General features: G+C 38.3%; 3 protein-coding genes across 4 annotated transcripts; 1 reads left to right on the top strand and 2 right to left on the bottom strand.

The window, feature by feature from the left end:
• Positions 1-931: 931 nt before the first annotated feature.
• Positions 932-3,132, top strand: LOC150034245 (uncharacterized). The gene is made up of 6 exons (XM_090317278.1): positions 932-1,159; positions 1,289-1,435; positions 1,478-1,676; positions 1,833-1,928; positions 2,081-2,433; positions 2,923-3,132. The coding sequence occupies exons 1-6, from the start codon at positions 932-934 to the stop codon at positions 3,130-3,132; spliced, it is 1,233 nt and encodes a 410-aa protein (XP_090173404.1).
• Positions 3,133-4,949: 1,817 nt separating this feature from the next.
• On the bottom strand, positions 4,950-15,331 carry LOC150034244 (putative phosphoinositide phosphatase SAC9). 2 transcript variants are annotated; one of them, XM_090318196.1, is made up of 12 exons: positions 15,141-15,331; positions 14,890-15,022; positions 13,519-14,735; positions 12,561-12,668; positions 12,235-12,405; positions 11,632-11,874; positions 10,544-10,975; positions 8,777-9,595; positions 7,629-7,826; positions 6,474-6,944; positions 6,135-6,365; positions 4,950-5,603 (listed from the first exon to the last, which is right to left on the bottom strand). In XM_090318196.1, exons 1-12 carry the CDS (start codon positions 15,240-15,242, stop codon positions 5,328-5,330), a joined length of 4,401 nt encoding a protein of 1,466 aa, XP_090174322.1. In that variant the 5' UTR covers positions 15,243-15,331; the 3' UTR covers positions 4,950-5,327. The 2 variants fall into 2 exon arrangements, with proteins under 2 accessions (XP_090174322.1, XP_090174323.1); XM_090318197.1 differs by having other exon boundaries at positions 14,890-15,012; positions 15,141-15,281.
• A 254-nt stretch (positions 15,332-15,585) lies between these two features.
• On the bottom strand, positions 15,586-18,175 carry LOC150034243 (sorting nexin 2A-like). The gene is made up of 3 exons (XM_090318198.1): positions 16,632-18,175; positions 16,335-16,544; positions 15,586-16,056 (listed from the first exon to the last, which is right to left on the bottom strand). The coding sequence occupies exons 1-3, from the start codon at positions 17,667-17,669 to the stop codon at positions 15,733-15,735; spliced, it is 1,572 nt and encodes a 523-aa protein (XP_090174324.1). The 5' UTR covers positions 17,670-18,175; the 3' UTR covers positions 15,586-15,732.
• Positions 18,176-23,916: the final 5,741 nt, after the last annotated feature.

Here is a 23,916-nt window from a genome sequence, read left to right as displayed (position 1 = left end):
TTGCAAGATTCATGATTTGGTGTTCCTGGAATGTTAGGGGGTTGAATGACCCTATCAAGTGTATAGTGGTGGCAGACTTTCTAGCTTCCTCATCTGTTACTTTCTGTTGTTTACTTGAGGCGAGGGTTCGTCGTGAGAATTTTGGTATGGTGATGGGTAGGTTTGGTGATGCTTGAAGTTGTGTGTGTAGCTATAGTGCGCAGGGAGTTGGGAGGATCTGGATGATGTAGCGGAAGAGTGTCTATGATTTTTCTATTGATGTCAGTGGGGATTAATTCATTTATGAAACCTTAGTGGATATTGTATCTAGTGCTAGGGTACATATTGGTGTTGTATATGCATCTAATCACGTGAGTGAGAGGAGGAACTTGTGGTCTTAGTTGATTGATGTGTGTGCCTCATGGCAGCTTTCTGGAGTTGTTTTGGGGGATTTTAATGCTATTCGTAGTAGCTCGGAGGATTTTGGTGGTTGCCCTAGCTTGAGGGAGATGGAGGAGTTTGATGGGGTGTTATTGGAGGTGGATCTGGTTGAGTTAGGTGTGACAGGTAACTGGTTTACCTGGACTAGTAAACTTCAGGGGAATGGTATTTTGCACCGTTTGGATCGATGCTTGTCCAATGAGGCGTGGAAGGTAGCTTTTCTGTATTCGGAGGTTAGAGTTGGTCAGTGGGGGATTTCTGATCATAGCCCTTTTCTGGTTTCTACAGGGGAGACGAGGAGTAGGCCGCCCCCTAGTTTCGTTATTTTTCTCATTGGGCGAAGGCAAAGGGTTTTCTTGATACTATCAGGTCCGTGTGGAGAAGGTCTGAGGAAGTGTCTCCTATGGTTAGTTTTGTGCGTAATTTGAAGGCAGTGAAGCGGGTTTTTCGTGCTTTGTTTGGTAGGCGGATCTCTGTGTTAACTGATGAGGTACGGGCGGCTAGGTAGGTTATGGAGACTGCTCAGGCTGCGGTAGAAAGGAATCCTGATTCAGAGTCGATGTGTGCGGAGGCGGCTCGGGCCACTGAGGTGTTCTGGTCAGTGGCGAGATTGGAGGAGGCGTCGCTCCGGCAGAAGGCTAGAGTCAGGTGGCTGGAGTTAGGTGATATGAACACAGCTTTTTTCCATCGCTGTGTCCATTCTCGTCGCAGCTGTAGTGGCTTGTTTACAGTCGTGGATGTTGGGGGGACTCGCTAGACGGTGCATGACAGGGTGGCAAGGATGGCAATAGATTTCTTTCGGGGTTGCTTAGGGGCTCAGCATATGGGGTATAGGGATCTTACTGCCCGAATTGGGGATATTGTGTAGTTTAGCTGGCCCAAGGAGGGGGTGGAGGACCTTAGTCAGCCAGTGAGTCGGGATGAAATTCAGAAGGCTTTGTTCTCGATGAAGTCTAGGAAGGCTCCTGGGCCTGATGGGTTTTCGGTGGATTTTTATAGAGCTACTTGGAGTGTGGTTGAAGATGATTTTTGTGGCGTTGTGCTGAATTTTTTTTAGACATGTTACTTGCCTGGTGAAGTTAATTCTACTGCTATTACTCTCATCCCTAAGAGGCGGGGAGCTGAACGTATGGAGGAGTTCCATCCTATTTCATGTTGCAATGTTATGTATAAGTGTATCTCGAGGATCTTAGTTGAGAGATTGCGGTTGTGGTTGCCTGATTTCATTAATGGTAATCAGTCTACGTTTGTTCCGGGTAGGTCAATTTTCGATAACATTTTATTGTGTCAGGAGCTCGTGGGGAACTACAAGAAGGGCAGAGGAAAGCCGCGTTGTGTGCTAAAGGTAGACTTTCAGAAGGCTTATGATTCGGTGAATTGAGATTTTCTGTTTGGTGTGTTGTTGGCTATAGGTACACCCCTTCAGTTTGTAAGTTCTGTGAGGGCTTGTGTTACTTCACCTAAGTTCTCTATGATGATTAATGGTTCCCTTGAAGGATTTTTTCCTGGTAGGAAGGGGTTGAGCAGGAGGACCCACTGTCTCCTTTTTTGTTTGTGATGGTGATAGAGGTCTTGTCTAGGTTGTTGAATAAACCTCCTGTGTGGTTTAGGTTCCATGATCGGTGTGAGTGTTTGGGCCTAACTCATTTGGCTTTTGCAGACGATTTGATGATTTTCTGTGCAGCTGAGAGAGATTCTTTGAAGTTTGTGAGGAAGGTATTGACAGAGTTTGCAGAGCTGTCTAGGTTAGTTGCAAATGTTGGGAAGAGTTCCATGTTTGTTGCGAGTGTGGAGTCGGGGGAGGCGGAGGAACTAGCTGCATATATGGGTGTCTCTCTTGGTTCATTGCCTGTTAGGTATCTGGGTTTACCTTTATTGGCGGGTCGGTTGAGGGCTGTGGATTGTGCGCCTTTGATACAGATGATTACAGCTCGTATTAGAAGCTGGGCAGCGAGGTCCCTCTGCTTTGCTAAGAGGTTGCAGCTTGTTAGGTCTATTTTACAGTCCTTTCAGGTTTTTTGGTGTAGCATCTTCGTGTTTCCTGCGTGTGTAACTCATGAGGTGGATCGTCTGTTATGTAGTTATTTATGAAAGGGTAGTGTAGTGAGTCTGGGTGGTGCACGGGTGGCGTGGGATGAGGTTTGCTTGCCGTTGGGAGAGGGGGGGTTGGGTGTGAAGCATGTGGCCTCTTGGAACTAGGCTGCTATTATGAAGCTGCTTTGGCTTATCTTAATTAAGTCGGGGTCACTTTGGGTGGGGTGAGTGGAGGCGTATGTTTTGCGTAGGCAGTCGTTGTGGACTGTTCGGATTGAGGTTGGGAGGTCTTGGTGCTTGAGGGCTATCTTGCGAAGTAGAGATAGATTCAAATATCTGATTCGCTTGATGATTGGCGATGGACGGTCTTGTTTTGTTTGGTGGGATCCTTGACTGCCGAGGGGTGCAATTTTGGAATCATATGGGTCTACGGTGGTTTATGATGCAAGAAGTAGTTTGGAAGCGCAGTTGTCAGAGTTCATGGATGGTGAGGGAGGTTGGAGGTGGCCTACGGAACTGCTTGAGATCTGGGATGTTATCCAGGCAGTGGGGCCAAGGGTGAGGGGAGAGGATTATTGGGTTTGGGTGTCGGATGCTAGTGGTTGGTTTTCTATCACTAGTGCTTGGGAGAGTATACGTCCTCGTCGCCCTAGGGTGTCGTGGGCTGGTATTTTGTAGGCGGGGGATGGTATTCCGTGTCACTCCTTTTGTGCATGGTTAGTAGTGAGGGACAGGTTAGGTACGCGGGATTGGTTGAGGAGTTGGGGTGTGTTGTCAGAGGGGGGTGTCTTCTGTGTGGGGGAGGTGTGGAGTCGCGGGATCATTTATTTTTTGAGTGTGGATGTGGGAGAGAGGTGTGGTCTAGTGTGTTGCGTCAGTTGGGTTCGACGCATCGGGTGGCTGGTTAGGATGTAGAGTTGAGTTGGTTGTGCAGAGTGGGGTCGGGTAAGGGGGTGCGTAGTAAGTTGTTCCGTGTTTTCTGGTGTGCTTCCATATACTACATCTGGTAGGAGCTTAATCGGCAGCTGCATGGAGGTTGACCAAGGTGGGTGTCTACTCTGGTTCACCTTATGGTCTCTACGGTTCGTGCCCGTGCTACTTCCTGGCAGATTGACCTTCTTAGTCTTATCTAGTGTGTGTACGGATTTTTTTTCTTTTTGAACTTCACGTTATTCTTTGTTTTCCTGATTAATGTCTTTAGCGATAAATAGATTTATATATATAAAAGTGCTTATAATTGATAGGGGTGTTGTAGCCCCTAGTTTGTGGGGTTTTGGGTTCTTTTCTCTGTCTTTCACCTTGGGTTCTTATCCTGTTGGCTTTGTTTTGGTTTTATTGCCCTGTTTTTGCTTGTGCTTTGTTGCTTTGATGCCTTGATCCCGAGCTGTGGGATCCCCTTTGTAGTTGTATAATAATATCACCTATTTTTTAAAAAAAAAAATTATATGAATTTATTATTTAAATTATTTATCTAGTAGTAGAAAGTTTTAAATTAGTTTGATTAAATCTTATTCACCGGTTACCATTCCTACCATTTTGATTTGTTTTGTCTTATTGTTCTCTTGTCTTCTTTCGTGTACTCAAAGAAATAAAATAAAATAAAATGGTGTATAATATGCATTAAAATAGATGACTAATCGATAGTGGAGAATCCTGTGTGGCATATGACTAGTTGAAGAATCAGCTGCCGAGATCGGTGGAGGAGGACGGAAAACACGATGACGAGTACTGGTGGACGGCAAACAAGCAGTCGATGACAGCAAGTTAGCAATAACACCACTCTAATGCTTCAACCTCTTTTCGTACAACAAAGGGAGGCTAGGCCACATGAAGCGGTATATTTTAAAGCTTTTAAATTTTTTAAATAACTTTTCTTTATTTGTTAAGTTAAATTTTAATATATTTTCCAACTAATCCAATAATTTACACATCATCAAACACAACTAACGTCTACATAACACATAATGATTTAGTAAACATTCCGTTAACTTAAAGCCAAGTTAAGGACCATTTAGAAGTATTTAGCAAATGTTGGAACTAAAAATGTTTGTTTTAAAATTTTATGGACCAAATAAACATAAACTTCAAATCTCAAGGACCAAAAATATATTTTAACCATATAAGTAATACTCTAGCACATTTAAGTAATTTTATGATAATTGAATTAAATTGTCTTAGCCAAAGCAAGTATGGTTAAAATAGAGAGAAAATTTTATAATGAGGAAAGAAATTTTATTATTATTATTTCATTTGACCCCTCGACCTTTTTTTGTAACAATTATTTTTTCAATTCAAAAGGCATATATGTTTTTAGCTAACATAAGAGAGTTTAGTGACCTCTCAAGCTTTTTTTTTTTTTAATTCAAAAGCATATATTTTTTTTCCGTAATAATAATAATAATAATAATAATAATTTTTATTATTATTATTATTATTATTGCTGCTCAAAGACAAATGCTCGAAATAATTAATAGAGTGAATTGAAAAATATAATGTTCAAAATACAAGAGGAAGAAAATTTTATTTAATAAAAAGCATGAATGGACATCTAAGGCCCCTTTGTGCCATAAAATATTTCACTCGAATATCAAATGTCCTGGAAGACCTAAACAAACAAGACTTTCTTTTATACTCATTCCCAGCTCAAAGGATCAAAATCTTGAGCATTGATATATTCACACAAGTACAGACCTATTCCCGAAGCAAATAGAACTTTTCTTCTAATTTCCTAATTTTTTGTATTATTAGGTAAAAGAATATTGGATTACATATTGGCATCACAACAAAGAATGGAATCGAATAACACAATCAATCACAAAACCCATTTTTTGCTTTTTTCTTTTCCTCTTGGCAGTAAGGGCAACATCTAAGCATCAAACAGCTGAAAGACTTGCCCATTTCCCAAGTTCATATGGGTCTGCATAGTAATATAGCTTAATTCTATTGGACAATGACAACCCTGCTGCAAAAGTCCTCAATCCAGAATCATCTTGTTCCGCTGGGTCATCGGAAAACGCTGCAACGTCTCCAAGAAGTTTGAATATAATCCTCCTTGTTTGTACGAGTCTAGGAAGATCGAAGTAAAATCCTGTTCCAACCTTTGCTTCTGGTAGTCGGTACTCTGCAACAGTTACTACACTATTGGGCTCCTGTAAAAGTCATGCCAACCATTTTCAATGAAATGAAACCTCCATGATTGCAATCATACTGAAATGACTGCCTTCTTTTTTAGTACAACTAACTGCATGGTAGAGGATTCAATCTCCAACCTCTAAGGATGGAGCATATGTCAATATCGTTGAGCCAAGCTCACTTTGACATATACTAAAATGACTGCTAAATCACCATGATTGGAGTACTAAGTAACTTCATAGGAAAAAATATATATATGTAATGCCCTTGAGCAAAGATGCTCATCATCAGATGAGAATCTCTCAAATGAGAAAATTTTATCAAGTTTCTGTTTCTTATTTGAGAGATTTTAGAAAACCTAAATAAACTCAACAACAGAACAAAAAATTTGTTCATGACGAGATGGGAAGCACAAACCATGCTTGGAAATGAGAAAATAAGATCCTTCTAAGCAATATTGTTGTCCATGAAAAACAGTTAATCGATTGTATTCTAACTACAGATGTTTCTATGTTAAAGCTGTATACCAAAAAAAGACTATTAATTACCTGGACAACGGAAACTTGAAGATACAATACAGCAGGATAGATGTGTCTATCTTCTAAAAATGTAACTGATGCATCCCAGATTTGTGCATTTGAAGAAGGTGAATGGGTAACTCGAGGTTTTATTGCGCTAAAAGCCTCCAGACGGAACCCAGCAATCAATGGGGAAGCTGGAGATAGATACTGTTCCAAGACAAGATCATTGTCCATAACCCTTTCAGCTTCAATTGGAACCTCAAGAAAACAAAAGGACAGTTACCAGAATATTAGTATTAAAGGAATTTTGAAAGATGCCATAAAGATTAAGACATTATAGATTTATAGGCCATACAGGATTTCTACCTTGAATCTCCTTACTTGAGGGGCTCTCTCCAACCAGGTTCGGTTAGTCATTTGATCAGAGCCTGAAGATGATTCGAGGCCCGTCTCTTTTCTCACAGGGATTCCAACTACAATAATTCTTTTAGCATGAAGACAAGGAATGGCATCACTTGATCCTCCAAATGAGGCACGTCGATTAATCTGTGGATTAACTGGTGCAAAAGGATTTTCATCAAGAGACAAGAGGTTAAAATCTCTGTCATAGTTAACAGAACTGGAGCCAGGGCGTTGAAGGCGTAGTGTCATCCAAATCATTCGGCATCTAACAGGATTTTTAAAGGTAAATCGGACATGCCTAGGTGCTGTATCGTCGCTGTATTCTTTTTCTGGCCCAGAAAAATCAAATGAAGATGGAATCAAGGATTGGACATCCCACTTCCCAACATACGACCTTTCTTCCTTGTGAATAAAATTACTCACCCAGATTTGTACCTGCAATGAGAGAAGAGTGCAAGTCTCAATCTGACAAGAATTCAATCCCCACCAAGATTCCAAAGCACGGTAATAATATATTCTAAATTCATGATTTAAATTTTACACCCATAAAAACGTGTCATCTCATTTTTTTAAAAATCAACAAAACATGTAATTTTGTAGAAGCAAAACAAATTACTTGGTACTTTGGATTTTGCATTTCTTTCACTTTATAAAATGTTGACGATATACTGCCCATGGTGGTAACAGAAAATCGATATATACAATCACATTTTGGGGCCATCAGTTGCATGGTACGTATAACAAGTGATACATGCACACTTTCATAATAAAGCATCCCGGTTCTATAAAGTTGTAACAGAAACATGATATCAAACGCAAAATTACGTAAAAGCAGAGGCTGATTCTCGTAAAACAAATAGATACATCAAAAACAATATAGCTTACACATTGCAAATGTTACATATGTCATGGCATACTACTGTCAGTTAAAATGATTCGTTGTCCTTGAGCACCATCCAAAGTGATCCCGCAGTGACACAATTACTAGATCCTTGCAAGATACACTTCTGGAATACCTAAACTCTCATGTAAATGGCCAAATAGTTTCTAAAAATAAAACCATTGACCACTAGCACACTAACAAAGAAGCATATTAAGCACACAAATATCAGTACTTACGATTGGAGTGTCTCCCGCAGAGTACCCACAGGGGCTCACAATCAAGATGACCCCACTAACATCAGAAATGGAACCAAGAACAATAACAAATTCAGCTGAGGTAGCAGTTGGAGGAGCTTTCCAATATGAACATAATGAACCAGAATCTAAGGGAGCAAGCAATGACAAGACTGGTGCTGAATCCGCTGCTGTTTCAACCTACAATAACACAGAACCTTGCCACTTATTGTGAATTGCAAAGACAACAAAATGGAAGATTTTTGCAAGTTAGATGATCAGACAATTTTCAAGAGATCAAAACTGTGAGTTTCTTGAACTACCTTTTTCTAAAACAGAGTACTTTAAATTCAAACAAAAAAAAAAACAAAACAAAACCACATTCCATATCATGTCTTCCAGAATGTAAGGTGACAACGGAACCAATAACAATGCCAAATTCAGCAGGCAGTTTACTAACTTTGTTATGAACGCAAGGCTCTTATGTAATAATATCAATGCTAATGAATTCAGAAAATTGTGAGCAATTTCTGCTTCAAAGCTAATCTGTTCAATGGAAGTAACTTCTAAACTAACCACAAAGCTACAAAGTACAAATATTCCATATCTAGCAAAAGAAATCTTTGAGTGATTTGTCACCAACCAAGACATCTTCCAAAAATTTGGCTCCCTTTTCATTGCAAAGTTAAAGACAGAACTCATGTCCACCGAGCTTTTGTAAGAGGCCATCGCTTTGCAATGGCTTCTAGCATTATGAGACATGCCTTTCCAATGAAAGGTGTTGTCCATCAATAGAGCTATCCTATCCACAATGTGAACTTTTTGAAAAAGCAATGGTGACAACTAAATATTTCAACAATATATATTGGTAATTTTAAGTTGCCAAACGCCACTCAATCAAGCATTTCCCCACCCAAAATGCAGTTTTTATTCTTCTACTCCTAATTGTAAAGTCAGACTTTTTTCCAGAATAAATATCTCACTCACTATCGTGAATGTTATAGTTATAGTTACTTAAAAGATAATGTTTGAAAAGTAAAATATAAAATACAATCTCATAATTACATTTGTAGATTGAGAAAATCATATGCAACACAGGTCACAGGTAATAGGAAAAAACTTGTGTGGTGCGGTAAGATTAAAAATATTACCGAGTGCAGAATGCTGGCAAATGGAAATTCAGCTACAGATTCTTCTCCATTAAGCAATCTTCTTAGGACCTTATGCACTCTTTGGCCAGCATAGTGCAGATTCTTTCCAGAAAGCCAATCCCCTACTGATGATCCAATCACTTGGTTCAGAGCTCCATATGCAGCATCATCAGCACGGGTATTTCTTCGTTCACTAATCAATCCCCTTACATAGTCCAAGATTAATGCATCAAGCAGAACATTGGGACAGCATTTCTTACAGAGAATATTATCCAAACCATTTGAGACATCAATTCGGCTCCCATGACCTGATCCTCCCTGGCTTGAATAACCACTGTTTGGGACTTCCCTTGAGCTAGAGCTTGTCAGGAGTTGAGCCCCTCTCCCAGCACAGCATACTTTACAAACCTTTCTCCGGCATTGTGAGCACACCAAGACAGGTTGGGGAGCTGCCACTGAGGATGCTTTAGAAGGAAATTGAACTGGTGTTTTAATTTCAGCACACACCTCACAAGTTCCACCAAAACAGCTCTCCCCAATTTCTGTGATGTTCCAGAAATCCACGAGATCATCGACTTTATCAAGACCAATGGCAGCAGTAATTTTGTCTTCCAGATAAGTGTGCCCAAGTAATGCAAGATTATTTGCCAATCTGCATAACCTTCCAATATACATCTCATCAAGCAATAGATTTGGATTTATAGTAGCAGGATCAGTTCCAGTGGATAATAATGCTCTATCCCTCTCAGCAGCTGAAAGATTAAGCCGGAGGCGCTCAATTTCAAGCTTCATAGCTTCTTGGAAGCTGAGCTTCTTTTCCTACATTATTGCATAAATATTATCTGTCTAGATATATTACATTAGGATCAGAATAAAAAATACTCTTCATTCTTCTATTCGAAAAGATGTCTAAAATCCATCTTTTACACACATACCATTCAAATAATGGCAGGCCCAAGTATTCTACATCTGATGGATGGTGTTCATAAGAAAACCTTGAAACTAAGTGGAATCACAAAACTTATACTAGAAACTTCATACTTCAAAGCAAGCCACAGTCTCTTCGTAACTTAACAGATATTGCCACTACCTATCATAGCAACAATTTCCTAGTTCGTCCTGATTTCAAAAACCACCAACTCAATAATCAACATCCAGAAAGGTATTTAGTTCAACCTTTTGGAACATAAATTTTAAAATAAATTGTCAGATTGTCTGATAGAATCTGGAGCTAAAGGAATGTTATCATTACTGAAGTGCTGACTAGTCCTAATACAAGATGAATAAATGGCTTTCAAGAAAGCTCCCGCCTGCTGATTCCTTGCTGAAAACCTCGTTCAAAAATTTCCTTTCCCCTATCTGTTGCCTCTTGTAACCAACCAAAAATTCACTCCAAACAAATTGACTGTCTAAGCAAGCTCCCTTATATTTTCCTTTTCAGCCCTCACAGAACATAGCATTACAGGAGGCCATTATCCTTCTCTATATTTTTTTTCTTATTGTTATTTCTTTTCATTTTTGCTCAATTTGTTCAGATGAGCTAAGTATCTGATATGATCTAGCTATTTGATTCCTATCATCTACTTTTAGGTTAGCCGGTTTTGAAGTTACATTATTGTCACTTAGCTTGTAGGTTAGCCCATAATCTGTAAGTGAGACGAGGTTGTCAACTCTGAAGCAACTCCAAAATTGGAATCTAAATATTGCACCACTCTCATTTAAAATGATATCAGGATGACAAAACAAAACAAAAAAAATGAAACATACCATGCGAGGTCCTGCAAGGGATACAAGACAATTTATGTACACTTGGGAAGAACTATCAGTAACCTTTGGATCTTCTGCAGAAGAAACTTTGTGGTTGGTTTCAGCTACATGAAATCCAACATGCTGGTCCAGAAAACCAAGTAAGTCATCCTCCTGATGAACCACAGGCCCACTAACTGGTTGAGAAATTGTATCTGGAAATGTGACTTCTCCAGTCAAAAGGTCAACCAATGGGTCTGCAGAAGAACTTGTTTTAACTGGCTTGGAAATGTCTTCAGTTATTGAAGGGGCCAAAAATGGGTTGGTTCCTGAACCAGAAGAAAGATGGTTGATTTCCTTATAATTCTTTTTAGTGAGGTGCGCCAATCTTGCACCAGGTCCTTCGTCATAGAACACTCCCCTCCAAGGAAGAGAAACTCCAAGGATCTCTATCTACAATATATGTCAACAAAGTAAAATATATTACAAAGTATAAGTAAGAGCAAATCCTAACGTAATAGTAATACATAATAAAGAAATAACAAAACAAAAACAAAAACAAATTGATGTGAGAGAAAATTACTAAAGATGTAAATTACGAGCTACGGCAATTAAAATAATAATAATAAAGGTCAACTTCCTCAAAATATGTCAATGTAACATTAGGCCGGTGACAAACAAAATTTCTTTGATCCTAAACAGAAATATGATAGAGAAATGAGACAAGGAAAATATATGTACATATGTATGTATGTATGTATATATATGTCTATATGTATGTATATGTATATATGTATATATGTATGTATGTATGTATGTATATGTGTATATATATGTGTATGTATATATTATGTATATATGTATAAGCAGACCAAATGATTTTTCAGAAAAAGAAAAGAGAGAGAGAGAGGGAGAGAGAAACAGACCAAATGAAATGATGAATTAAAGTTTGATATATGCTTCTATCCATTGAGAGAGAGAGAGAGAGGAAAAAAAGGGGTTCTAAAATCCATTGCCATAATCAAGATAACAAGTTAACTATTACAGGTCCCTCATCAACATGGCCTCTAGAAAATGATTATGTAACTCAACCAATTATCACTTCTCACCTCACCAAGTGTCATTAAACTTTTCCCAGAATCAGCAGGATAAAATGTAACGGTGACAACACGAGTAAGGAAGTCCAGTTCACCCTCTGGTTCTTCAAAATCATATAATAATGGAAGTGTTGATGCGTCTTGGGAATGGAGGCGTGCACCAGCCCCTGTGATGGCCATATCCTCGGCACTAATTGGCCCTGGTAAGGTTATTAGAAGGTTTGTCCCATTTTCACACTGAGGAATGGAAGCACCCTGCCAGGAACCAACGAAGCTATTTATGAACAACAAAATCACACATTCATATTAACCATTTGCACACATACTAGCGGTCCAAGCATGCAGGAACACATGGATGGCACAATGTGCAGCTTCATGTATTTTTTCTTTTGTGTGAAATTCGGTAATTCTATTTCTGGACACAAGTACAGATGGGTGTAGATAACTTGTTATGAATTTAAATTAATTTATTACTAGAATATATAAATATATATATAAAAGCTAGAACTAGAAGCAATATGCAGAGGATATATCAGCCTACATCTCATGACATTGATCAAAAGAAGCCCTATGATCATAAAGCACAAAGGAAAAATTTTAGGAGAGAATACAGACCTCAAGTATTAGTTTAAGTCCGTCTAAATTACGGCCAGTTCTTACATCCACGGTTGCAGGATAAGTTGAATCATCTGCACCATGAGATACAGTAAGAAGAAGCTGACAAACATGGCAAGGCTCGGTTAGGTAAATGAACAGTTCAACAACATCTGCACCCTGCGGGAAAACCTGTAGGACAAAGTACACAATTATCTCATGAAAAGGCAGCAAGCAAGACCAACCAATCATCAAGATTCTCAAGCACCAAGGTTAATGGTAAATTTGACTATTTATCATGTTTCCATTATAACATATTATTCAGTTAAGAAAAGAATTTCCAATACCCAGATCTCGTCTTTCTTCTTAAAACTCAGAAGACCAGTTCCACCATTAGAACTTGGAAACATGTTGGTAACAGGTTTAAGTAAAAAACTGGATGCTCGCGAGAGTACCTACACCAATCCATAATGTCAATCAACACAAAGAAACAGAAAAGTGGAGCATAAGTAACACGTGATAACCATATGTGTAATACAAGGGCAATAACCAAAAAAAAAGGGTCACATTGTAGACTAGGAATAGCTATAACACAAACTCCTCTTTAAAGATATAGTTCCAAGGAGCTACACGGAAGCTTCCTGTGAAGCCTAAATAATGAACCTTCTTTTAAAAGCTAATAACTTTGGGATAAACATGAGGTGAAAAACATTTCTCAACAAGAGGGTTATAAATCATATTACGTCCATTGGCCTCAAATTTAGTGGCTTTCTAAGTTCATGAGATTCAAAACCAGTACCACCATTTGAGCCTACAAAAGCTGGGATCTAAGCATTTTATGATATTTAATCCATGATAGAGCTCTAACAACATCTTGAACTCATGTATCTCGGTTGAATCCAAAGGGCCAAGAAAATAGACTATATTGTCTTGTTATCAACTGCCTTAAAAATAACTATTCATCTATATTAAAATAACCATACAGGAAGAGTTTTGTTCAACTACACAGTTACACTAAAGATATCAAATTCTACTAAATATTGATTATTTCATTTCATTTTTCACAAAATACATGGAGTCGATCATAACCAACACCCAAGAAAATAAGATAATTATTTTATAAATAGGAAAAATATTAATGTATTAACTACTGCATTAAGATGAAAAGCACAATAAAATCGTACGACTTCCACACCCTACACCCCCTAAAGAAGAAAAATAGATAAATAATTAACAAATATGAGTCATAATTCTCCAATTACTGGATAGAAGACCAAATGGTCCAGAAAATTCTCAAAAACATACATGAAGAGGCTGAATAGGTATTGATGGAAGATGTTTGAAAAGCCTCATTCCAAGAAACATCTCCAGCTGCTTTTGTCGAGAGCTGTCAACAACTGCATTTTTATATCTTCTCTGCAAAGTAATTTTCATATTTTGTGCTGCCGAAAATTGTTTAAACTTTCCTGCTTCTTCATTGAATATGTTAAGGATTTGGCTATGCATAGCTTTGGAACCAGTATAAAGGGTGGCGTGAATATCCCCAGCAAGCAAAAACAAATCTGCTAACTGAGAAACTGGAAATAAAATTGTTGATCTCTTGAATTCTTCAAATGTCATATCAAATCTTTTCCAAGGTTTATCAGGACAAGGATGCGTCCATGTTGTGGTCCTAGTATTATGATCGATATAATATGTTTTCCCTGTCACGGCATCACTCCTTTTTTCCCAGCCTGGTGGCAGTGGAGCTGTATATCCACTGGGTGTATCCATCGAACGATAACCCATTACCCAGTCATTATCTAAAGATATCCCTAGCCGCCTGCATTGCTCCATGAAGACTTGGAGAGCACCAAAATAACTAGCGGCATTGGTTCGATCCAAAGAATCAGCACAGTTAAATCGTATGACTCCATTTTGATGTGACCTTATACAGAAATCACCTTCAAAGTCATCATTATGTATGATTTCACCTCTATAATCCTTAGTCTGTAAGCGGGAAGGTAAATAATCCCCTTCAGAAACACCTATTGATATAGTTGGTCCTTTTAGAAGCTTCCACAGCCCTTCAATTGTTTGCTGTTCGCCCTTTAACTTTGTGCTTGCATGCCAGTCATAATTTATCAAATGAATTCTAGTGCATGGAAGTTTACCCGATGATTTAACAAAATTCACAGATTCCTCAAAGTGCTGGACTAAAATAGATTCTGATTTTCCTTCTCCATACCTAAGCAAATTTATGCATACTATAGGAACCAGAGCTTTTTTGTTCTGATTTCCTCCACCAACAACATCGATATTCCTAGCATCATATCTCTTATTCAGCCTCTGATAGTACTGAGCGCTCCCTTTGTAAGGCTCACAATCAGAAACATATATTTCTGCTTCTGCAGCGGTGATCTTCAGCTCTGCACCCCACCAAATTGGAATGGTGCCCCTTCTCCAAATGTACGTGTTAAAAGGAGTGCACTGGCCAGGCTTTTTAGGTATCCATACCAATTGCTCACACTCAACCTCGTTTCCTGTCAGATTTAGAGTATTTGTAACTTGGCGCTTAAATATATTTCTTACCGAAAAGAGGGAACGAATCAACAAACAGTAGGAACAAACAGGAAGCAGAGAATTATGACAATGGGAAATTAATTCTTTTCTAGTAATGAACAAACGCCACAATACCTGTGCTGAAGCACGAATTCAATCCTCTGGCCAAATATCGAGTACCAGGATGCAGCCTGCTTCGACGAGCAATAAGTGCGACAATCCCTTCCATCTGACCAGAACTCCCAAAACTTCGACACTCTGCAAACCCCTACACAATATTACCCACTAAGACAACAGTACAAAAACTGCCTCAATTTACGACATACAAGAAACCTGTAAAAGATTATGGAGATGATGATGATGATGAATTAAGCGAGAAGCAAAACCTGGAGAAGCGTAACGCAATGATGTGGCAACCCAATGTTTTTGAAGGCCATCGAGAACCAACTGTTCCAAACGAACTCTTCGTCGGGCTTGTCCAGCGGCATCCGGCTAGGGAACGGCCTCGTGATGTCCCTCGATTCACAAAAGTAGTGTTTCCCATCAATATCAAGCTCAACCAATTCTTGCACGTACTTGCTCTTTGATGAAGCTGCCTATTTTTAGTGACTGACATTCTCCAACCACTTGCTCTTTGATGAAGGCAACCCCAAGTCCTCTCACCAACAATGTAAAAAATAAGATGCCGGTAAAAAGCTAAACATGAACATATTATAGTAACACCTCTACCATATGATGCCAGTGAAAAATAAGCATCAGGTGTCACTTTCTGAGTTCATAATATAAGCTCTATATATACCCAAGGAGAGGCTTAATAATAATGGGAGCATCTTCCACATAAATGTCCTTACTTAGACATTTACAAAGAAAAATTATTACAAAAGTCTGGATCCTACAAGCAACAACTCCACTCTGGATAATAAGAGCAACGGAGCTTCAAAATCAAGGTGAGAATTATGCCATCGCATACATCCCATCTCATGTACTACAGTTAAAAATCATATAAAAAGAAAGACATTGCAAGATGTGATGAGAAGACACCTTTATGCGCTCGTATTCTCGCATTGCAACATTTTTAGCATCCTCTGTAGTTCTTATGGTTTCTTTTAACTGCTCTAACTTCTGAATCCTTGATTTGTCACCGCCAAATACTTTAGATGATGCGGCTTCAAGCTTTTCAGCCCTTGTATTCAATGAGGACAAGTCAGACAATAGAGTTTGCTCAGTCAGTAAAGCACTTGAGCGTTCTGAGAATGCACCATGAACTGCTAGCATTAACCCAAGATAATCGTGAAGTACATCCTGAAAATATATAAATTAAATATCTATGAAATAATTACAGGATTATAATCAAATGCACAAGTCTTCAGTTAGCTGCTATTAATCTATCAGTACATGAATGAACTATAAGGTTCATAGTCTACATACATAAATGATAAATTGAATAGTGTATGGTGTATACGAGTTTCTTGGGCAATACTAACTGTCCAGTTTAATACTTAAAAGAGCCATTATCAAAATAACTTGAACAAATAGAAATGTTTCAGTTCATAATCTCGAGGAAGATAAAGAAAAATTACCAAATGTTTCACAGTTTGAGCATTGAGCTCTCGATATAATCTGCTTGCTTTCACAGCAGCAGTAGCTATATTTTTTGTGTCGGCGGCACAAACTCTTTGACCGTTGAATACAGCCTCCTCATTTTCAAATTTTGTCAACTTAATCAATGTCAAACCTAACTCTCCATATGTTTCTGCCATATCTTGCTGAGCTTTGACCAATGATTCAGCCTGAGATAATCAGTGCCACCAAGACAATAAAAAAACATACACATTCTCAAATACACAGTTTGACTAACTGATAAACAAGTATCTCACCTGCTGAGATGTAGCACTGAGCTGCTGCTCGAAATCACGCAGCTTTTCTTTCTTTTCCAAGAATTCCTTATCCTCCTCAACAACTGGAGGCTTTGAACTGCCCCAGTCATTCGTCACAGATTGTTTCAATTCCTTAAACAATCTTAACAAATCCCTTCCACCTTTTGCTGGCTGAACCACCTCCTGAGGCGCCATTGCGCTCTCATTGAGCAATTGCTTAGGGAGATTAACCGCCCCATCAAGCATCCTAGATGCAACATCTGTTGTCGTTGGCAGTGGCAATCTCCCTTGAACCTGCAAAAACACCTTAAACTCATCGCTCTTTCTAATCACTGGATGTCCCGCTAGTCTCCTCAAGTATTTCTCCAGTGCCAACCTTCTCTGCTCAACAAATTCTTGTTTCTGCATCACTTGGCCCTCCACCACACTCTTATCCGGCCGTGGGGGTATAAAGAACCCTCTATAAGACTCCGCCAAACGTTCTGATAGCGTCACCACATCCTTAAACCTCCTTCGAACGCTGAATTCTGATCCTCCAAAGTCCGCTATGTTCGTCCTCGTAGTGATCAGATAAGTAACGTACGAATTCCCACCGGGCACTATCGAGTTCGAAACGTCTTGCTCCTTCTGGGGATTCGAGACTGTAATTTTTATATAATCGGAGTTGGAAGAGGAAGATCTGGACAAACCCCCAGAACTTTCCGAACTCTTGCTGGGGCTTTCAACACCATTAACATCACTGACATGATTCCCATCGAACGGACCAAAGTGAAGCGGTTCAGAGAAAAAATGATCAGACGCGTTAGGTTTTCGGAGATCTCGATCGAGCGGCGGCGAAAGAAGGGGATCTGAGTCAGCCGGTGTAAGAATAGTCGGGGGAGCCAGAGGATGGTGGGAATCAGAGAGCGAGGACATAGCACTGCGATAACTAGAGAAAGATTTGGAGCTTAACGGCTCCTTGAGAACCAAATTTTCCATCTCATCACGAGAGGAATACAATTGGGCTTCTTCAAAGCCCTGATTATCCGAGTCCATCATCGTATAATATAATCCCCAAAACAAAATCGAGTAAAACAACAGAGAATTCAGAAAATTACCACTTGGTTTGATCAACTCAGCAATCTACAAAAGGAAGAAACTCTCTAGGGTTCAATCCGACCCTTTTGAGAGAACACAAATCTTGAAGAGAAAATGCAGAGTACTGCAGAGGAGGCCACCGAGCGGCGTGGCGGAGAGAGGCAGCTGAGGAAGACGAAGACTGAGGAAGACAAGCACGTGGCCGCTGGAATCCACCCTTCACAGAAACCTCCACCTCTAAACGGTGCCGTTTCAGTAGGCTTCCCGTCTACGGGAAGAATGGTCAGGGGTAGTACCGTAATAGTGTTTCTTCGTTCTTCCCCCGAGATTTTTAGTATCCGTGTGGCAGCATAATAGCGCCAATTTCTCGTTGACTTTTCAAATAATTTGGATAAGAAAATGGCTGAAAAATTAAATGAAGATAAGTTTGTGGTAATGGAAAATCATTGATATTTAATGAATGGGACGGGACTGCCTTATAACTCGGCTTATATTTATGACCTTATTCTTAATCGTATCGTGAGAAAAAATTTTAGTTAATTTTTAAAATTCCACTATTTGGGGGTTTTTCTTATAAAAGAAATTAAAAAAAAAAAAAAAAAAACAAAACAATTACATCTTACAACAAAAGAGAATAAAATTGTGGCCTTGGATGCTAGGTTATGAGCTAATGTATTGTGAGATCGATGAATATGGGAAAACGAAATATTCCCCCGAGTCTGCACCATGTCTTTAGCTTCTTCAATAAAGAAGGAAACCTCAGTAATGTCCTTAAAGATGTATCACATACCACCAGTAAGACGAACATGCCTTAGATAACCCCTAATTACCCATCTCATACCCCATAAGGGGTGGAAAGGTTCCAGGTCGCATCAACGTTCATCTTCCAAGTGTTCCTTAGAGGAGGAAACCAGACATCGAGTCTACTGGGGGTAGAAAACAAGACCCTTGTTACACCCTTTCCAACAACGACATCTTCAAATTCATGCATATGTTTCTCACTACAGATATTGATGGAGTTAAAATCTGCCAAAATTATCTAAAATATAAACTTATTCCTCACCACCCAGATTTGCCAAGAGATGATGATGTTTGCCAACCTACAGTACTGAGCATCTCTCAAGAAACTAAAACCATTGGTCTTGATTACTCAATGTCTTTCTGTCATCACAAAGGATATCAAAATTGGTAGAATTGATGAATATAGGCCAAAGCTCCCTTGTAACTTGACATTTCTAGAATAGATGGGTAGATGATTCCGCATGCTTTCTACAAAAAAAAAAAAAAAAAAAAAAAAAAAAAAAAAAAAAAAAAACTCCTTTTTTTTTTTTTTAAATATATTAAGGTTTCCTTTAGTGGGTAAGACCGTGGGTAATTTTTTAGCAACATATCTTGGCCTTTGGATGGGCCATGGCCTTTCAAAAAGATTTTGATATATGGTTGGAAGACTTCTCACTAAAAGAATTTGGAACTATTAACTTAGAAATATGCAAACCAAGAAAATACGTATTTATAACTATAAAAACCTCCCCCTTTTTTCAAGATCCCATATGATCTCATCCTCCTCCCTATCCCTACGTCAAGGCAGAGGAATTTGAAGAATAGTCTCAGCATCACCTTTAAGGAAACTAGCATGGATCACCTCTTCATTCCATCTCCCTCTCAACAAGACATGCCACATTTCGGCCCTATAAGCTACAAGGATCGGGATTCTGCTTTCCTCCCTAGGAATTCATGGATCCCTCAAAAGTTGAATTAATTTTTCATTTCCCACTTGCCATTGAAAACCTTTCTCAAAAAACTGTCTATTCCACATAATACTCCTTCAAGCATGGGACGAGTTATGTCCTAGACCTGCAATCAAGAAATTTTCAATTATGAAATACTTACCTCTGGGGACCTTGGAAAGCAAACAGTTAGGCTACCTCAAAATTCTCTGACTTTGCTTGATCAACATATATTGATTGAACATGCTAATAATGTCTTAAAACCAAGACCTTACTTTTAGAGCACAGATAGGACTAGCTGTGCTAGTGGATTTTACAGTTATCCTTAAATGATCTCCACCAAAATCTAGCATACAATTGACTAGTTTCACCGCATAAAGTCCTGAGAAGTTGAAAATAGTTCATGGTGTAAGTTGGAATAGCTTGCGCCACTACCTTAATTAGTAAATCTTTATAACCTAGGTATAAAAAAAAAAAAAAAAATCCTTCCAACCTAATAGAGCTCTCCACACCCTATCCTTAATATTCCGAAAAACCTAACATTTAGTCTGGGAGATTAGGGAAGGGAGTCCCAAATATTACCCTAAAGATAAAGAATAGCTAATCTTCAGATCATCCATAATTTTATGGATCACCTTTACTTTGGTATTCTTGATAGTTATGAAGCCTTCTAATATGTCTCCAAGATCGCTCTAATCACCTTCTACTCCAACTAAAAAAAAAGGTGAGAAATAGAAAGATAATGAGAGTTAATCGACAAACCTGAAAATGGTCAACACTCTCTTCCTCCTTAAAAGAGCTGAAAGTCCTTTAAAGTAAATAAGGAACAAATATGGCGAGAGAGGATCCTGTAATGCTTCAGTCCTAGGATTCAGAACTCAGAATCTAGAATTGATACTTTATTTCCCTACAACCTAACACATTATCCTTTTGTGCTTCCAAGTCTGAAGGCTGTCTCCACAAGCCAACATTGGTCATTTCAGCATGCTTTGTCCTCACTCATATGCATCCTAGAAAAATTTTCAAGAGGTCACTCAACATAGAGTGAAAACCAAGCTGGAAATGTTGGATGAAAATGGACTGTGATTTATTATTACATATGAGATATGTACAATTCCTATGATTGAGCCACCGAAAAGGAAAATACACTTTGATGGTATATGTAGTAACTTTTAATTCTTGTAAATCTTTCTCAACCATACTTTCATTCTCAGGATCTCTCTCATTCGGATGTGATTTCGATTCATTCACGTACCATTCCTAAACTCGAGTCATTACATGCCCACATGCTTCTGCTTGGTTCGTCTTCATGCATCCTAGGAAAATTTTCAGGAGGTCACCTAACATAGGATTGCTCCTAACTGAGCATTGGAGTCTTATGATTAAGCCACTGAAAAGGAAAATGCACCTTATTGGGATAGGTAGTAACTTTCAGTTTTTTTAAACCTTTCTCAACCATACTTTCATGTCTTCAGTATCCCTCTCATTTGGATGTGATCTCGGTTCATTCATGTACCCCTCCTAAACTCAGATCGTTACAGATCCACATATCGTAATCCTCTAGATAAGCAATATTGTCTTTACTCGTTCCCATTTAAAAGGACGGAAAAGGAGATAGACTCAACACATTGCATGATCAAATGGATCTAGCACTGGCAAAACCCATCTTTCCCATCATCTGACGAATAGAGCTCCACTCCACCTTATCATATGCCTTGTGAAGGATGCGTGAACACCAGTGTGGAAGCGAATGTAGCTTAATTTTATTTTTATACAAAAATGAGGAATTCAGAGGACGAAAACTAATCATACACATTTTAAATTACAACACGCTAAACACAGAAAATGGAGGAAATAAAGACTTGAGTAACAATTACCCTTGAAGACTAGTCTCTTATATAACTCATCTTTGGTCACGAACTCAACGATCTCACAGGAACTCTTTTGAACACGAATAACCAAGAAACACGGCAGTTCCAAAAAGACACCAACACAATGAAACCTCTGTAGTCTCTGAAGGGTGAGAATAAATTAGAAAGTTTGTGGGCTTCTTGTTCTTAATTTTGATAGAGGGGGAGGGAGAGCTTCCTAAGAGATATTTTTGCAGAGAAGATTTCACACTACGGATAGAGAGAGTTTGTATCCTGTATAATACATGAAGAAGAAGATAAAACCTCTTTTATCTCTTTCTTCCCCACTCATACGATCAAGAGAGAATTAAGGGGGGAGTTATTTTTTTAACGTATTAATTTAAAAACAAATTTAAATCAATTATACATACATACTTACATATATATATATATATTTAACATATAGTATTTAATATGAATCACATTCATATAATTAATATTTGAATCAAATTCAAATATTTATTCTCTAAAAAAAAAAACTTTGTATTACAATGTATCATATACATTATATTAATTATATCATATATAATTAATTTCCTCAATTGATTTAAACTATTCAGATTAATCCAAAATTAATCTGATTCTCATTAATCCCAGTTAAGCTACCAATGAGACCTTATGGACCTATAGATTGAAGCTCTAATGGTACTTGATTAATTAATTAAAATCTTTAATTAAATTAACCAACTTCCATTAACTACCGATCACTTCACTAAAGACTGATAGCTGCACTCTTCGTACTACAGATATATTTCTGTGTCTATGGGATATAACCAATGGTCAGCCGTCGGATTCACCATCGTCCGTAAACTCGCGCCTACGCAAATGATATTTGTATGCACTGAACTAACTACTTATACTAACTAGTAGTACAAGTGGCAAGTCTGGAGTCGAACCACAGAGAGCCGATTTGGATTCTACGAAAATTGACATTTGTAGACAATAACCAGGGGAGGGGGGGTTGTAAAATTTTGAAGTAAATTGCAAGAAAATGAAAAGTGCACGATGCAAATAGATGTGTGAATAATCAATTGAACAAAATACTTAGCTTGGGTAATTCTAGTCTAATTCATTCCTTTTCAGTTCTATCACAAACTAATCAAAATATACGTGAGAATGTTTGAATTTAAACTTAGCCTACTCGGTTAGAATCCTAACCGGTAATCCATAAAATCAAGTTAATTAAAGGAAAAACGAGAATCCTCAATCAGGTAATTAACAGGAATTAAGATATGAGGCAAAGCTAAGCCAAATAAATCATCTAACCAATTATTTGAGCGAGATTTATCCAAGTTAGAAAGTAAATGCTTGCTAAATGGAATCCCAATTTAACACAATAAACTAACTTAACGATTGCTTCTAGATGACGACTACCTAACGATTACAAATTAGGGCTAATCGAAGCAGTCAATTATACATGCATAGTTAATTTGTCAGATTATCCCATACAAGACAATTGAAGAATATGCTCAAAATAAATTCTCATAAATTCGTAATAAACTCGCAGAATTACATAACAAGTCTCAAGAATCAAATTGGAACGAAATTAATCTAACAAATCCAAGCTAAGTTCTTACCCTTTAGCCATAAAACATGTTCAAACTCGATACAAAGCTCAAAGGGGAAGGAATTATTACAGAATCTAGTGAAAAATAGGGTTAAAACCAAATTGGAATAAGGCGACGACGCTCAAAATCGAGTATACTTGGTGTGATGTAATCAACTGACCCAGATAATCCTTTTATAAAACTGTCGCGACGTCTAAATGCTAGGAAGAGCGTTGCAATGCTACAGTGCAAATTGGTCCAGCGTCAGGCGAGCATCACAGTGCTGCCTTGACGCTGTGTTGCACGCGCGTTGAGTTTGAATGTCCGTAAAACCATGTAGCATTGCAACGCTCAGGGGGGAGTGTTGCAACACTACCTATTCTGTCCTAGAGCGTTAGAGGTGCAATGTTAACAAGCGGTGCGATGGTGGCGTTGGGGCATCTCCAGAGCATTGCAACGCTGGCCTACATTCGAGAATTTTGTCCAATAATGTTGAGCTAGCATTGGACTTAGGTATAATGAGAGCGTTGCAACGCTCGGTAGGGCAGAAACCTTCTTTCCTTCTTCATTTGATCATTTTAGCTCCTAACTTCATCATTTTAACATCTTTTTGTCTCAAACACTGAATTCGACTGCTTCATCATTTTAACTTCATCCACTACAAACCAATTAGGTTATCACTTAAACATGATCCACCTATATGTCCCCACATACATGTTTAAGTTACATAAGATAACCTTGGATTTTAATTTATTAGTTTTGTGGGTTAATGCTACTCAATGTCAAATAAAATGTCTTATATTTTATTAGATAAATAAATTATTTGTATAGTACAATTACAAACTACACGACCCACGAGATTTAGGGCATCAATTCCAACTATTTCTCACTTGTCTTAAAGCTAGTGGGGTGTACATCATAAAAGTCAAACTATTACAAAAGTACACAAAAACAAAAAACTATGGCATACAATATGCACCCAGTACAAAATCTCCCACTTGCCCTAGACTAAATGTGGTCTTTC

Source organism: Benincasa hispida, chromosome 9 (assembly GCF_027475165.1).
Source record: "Benincasa hispida cultivar pf3 chromosome 9, pf3_genome.v1.1, whole genome shotgun sequence".
In the NCBI taxonomy this organism is placed as follows: domain Eukaryota; kingdom Viridiplantae; phylum Streptophyta; class Magnoliopsida; order Cucurbitales; family Cucurbitaceae; genus Benincasa; species Benincasa hispida.
Note: the sequence above shows the minus strand (reverse complement) of the source record. Positions and strands in the feature narration are given on the sequence as shown.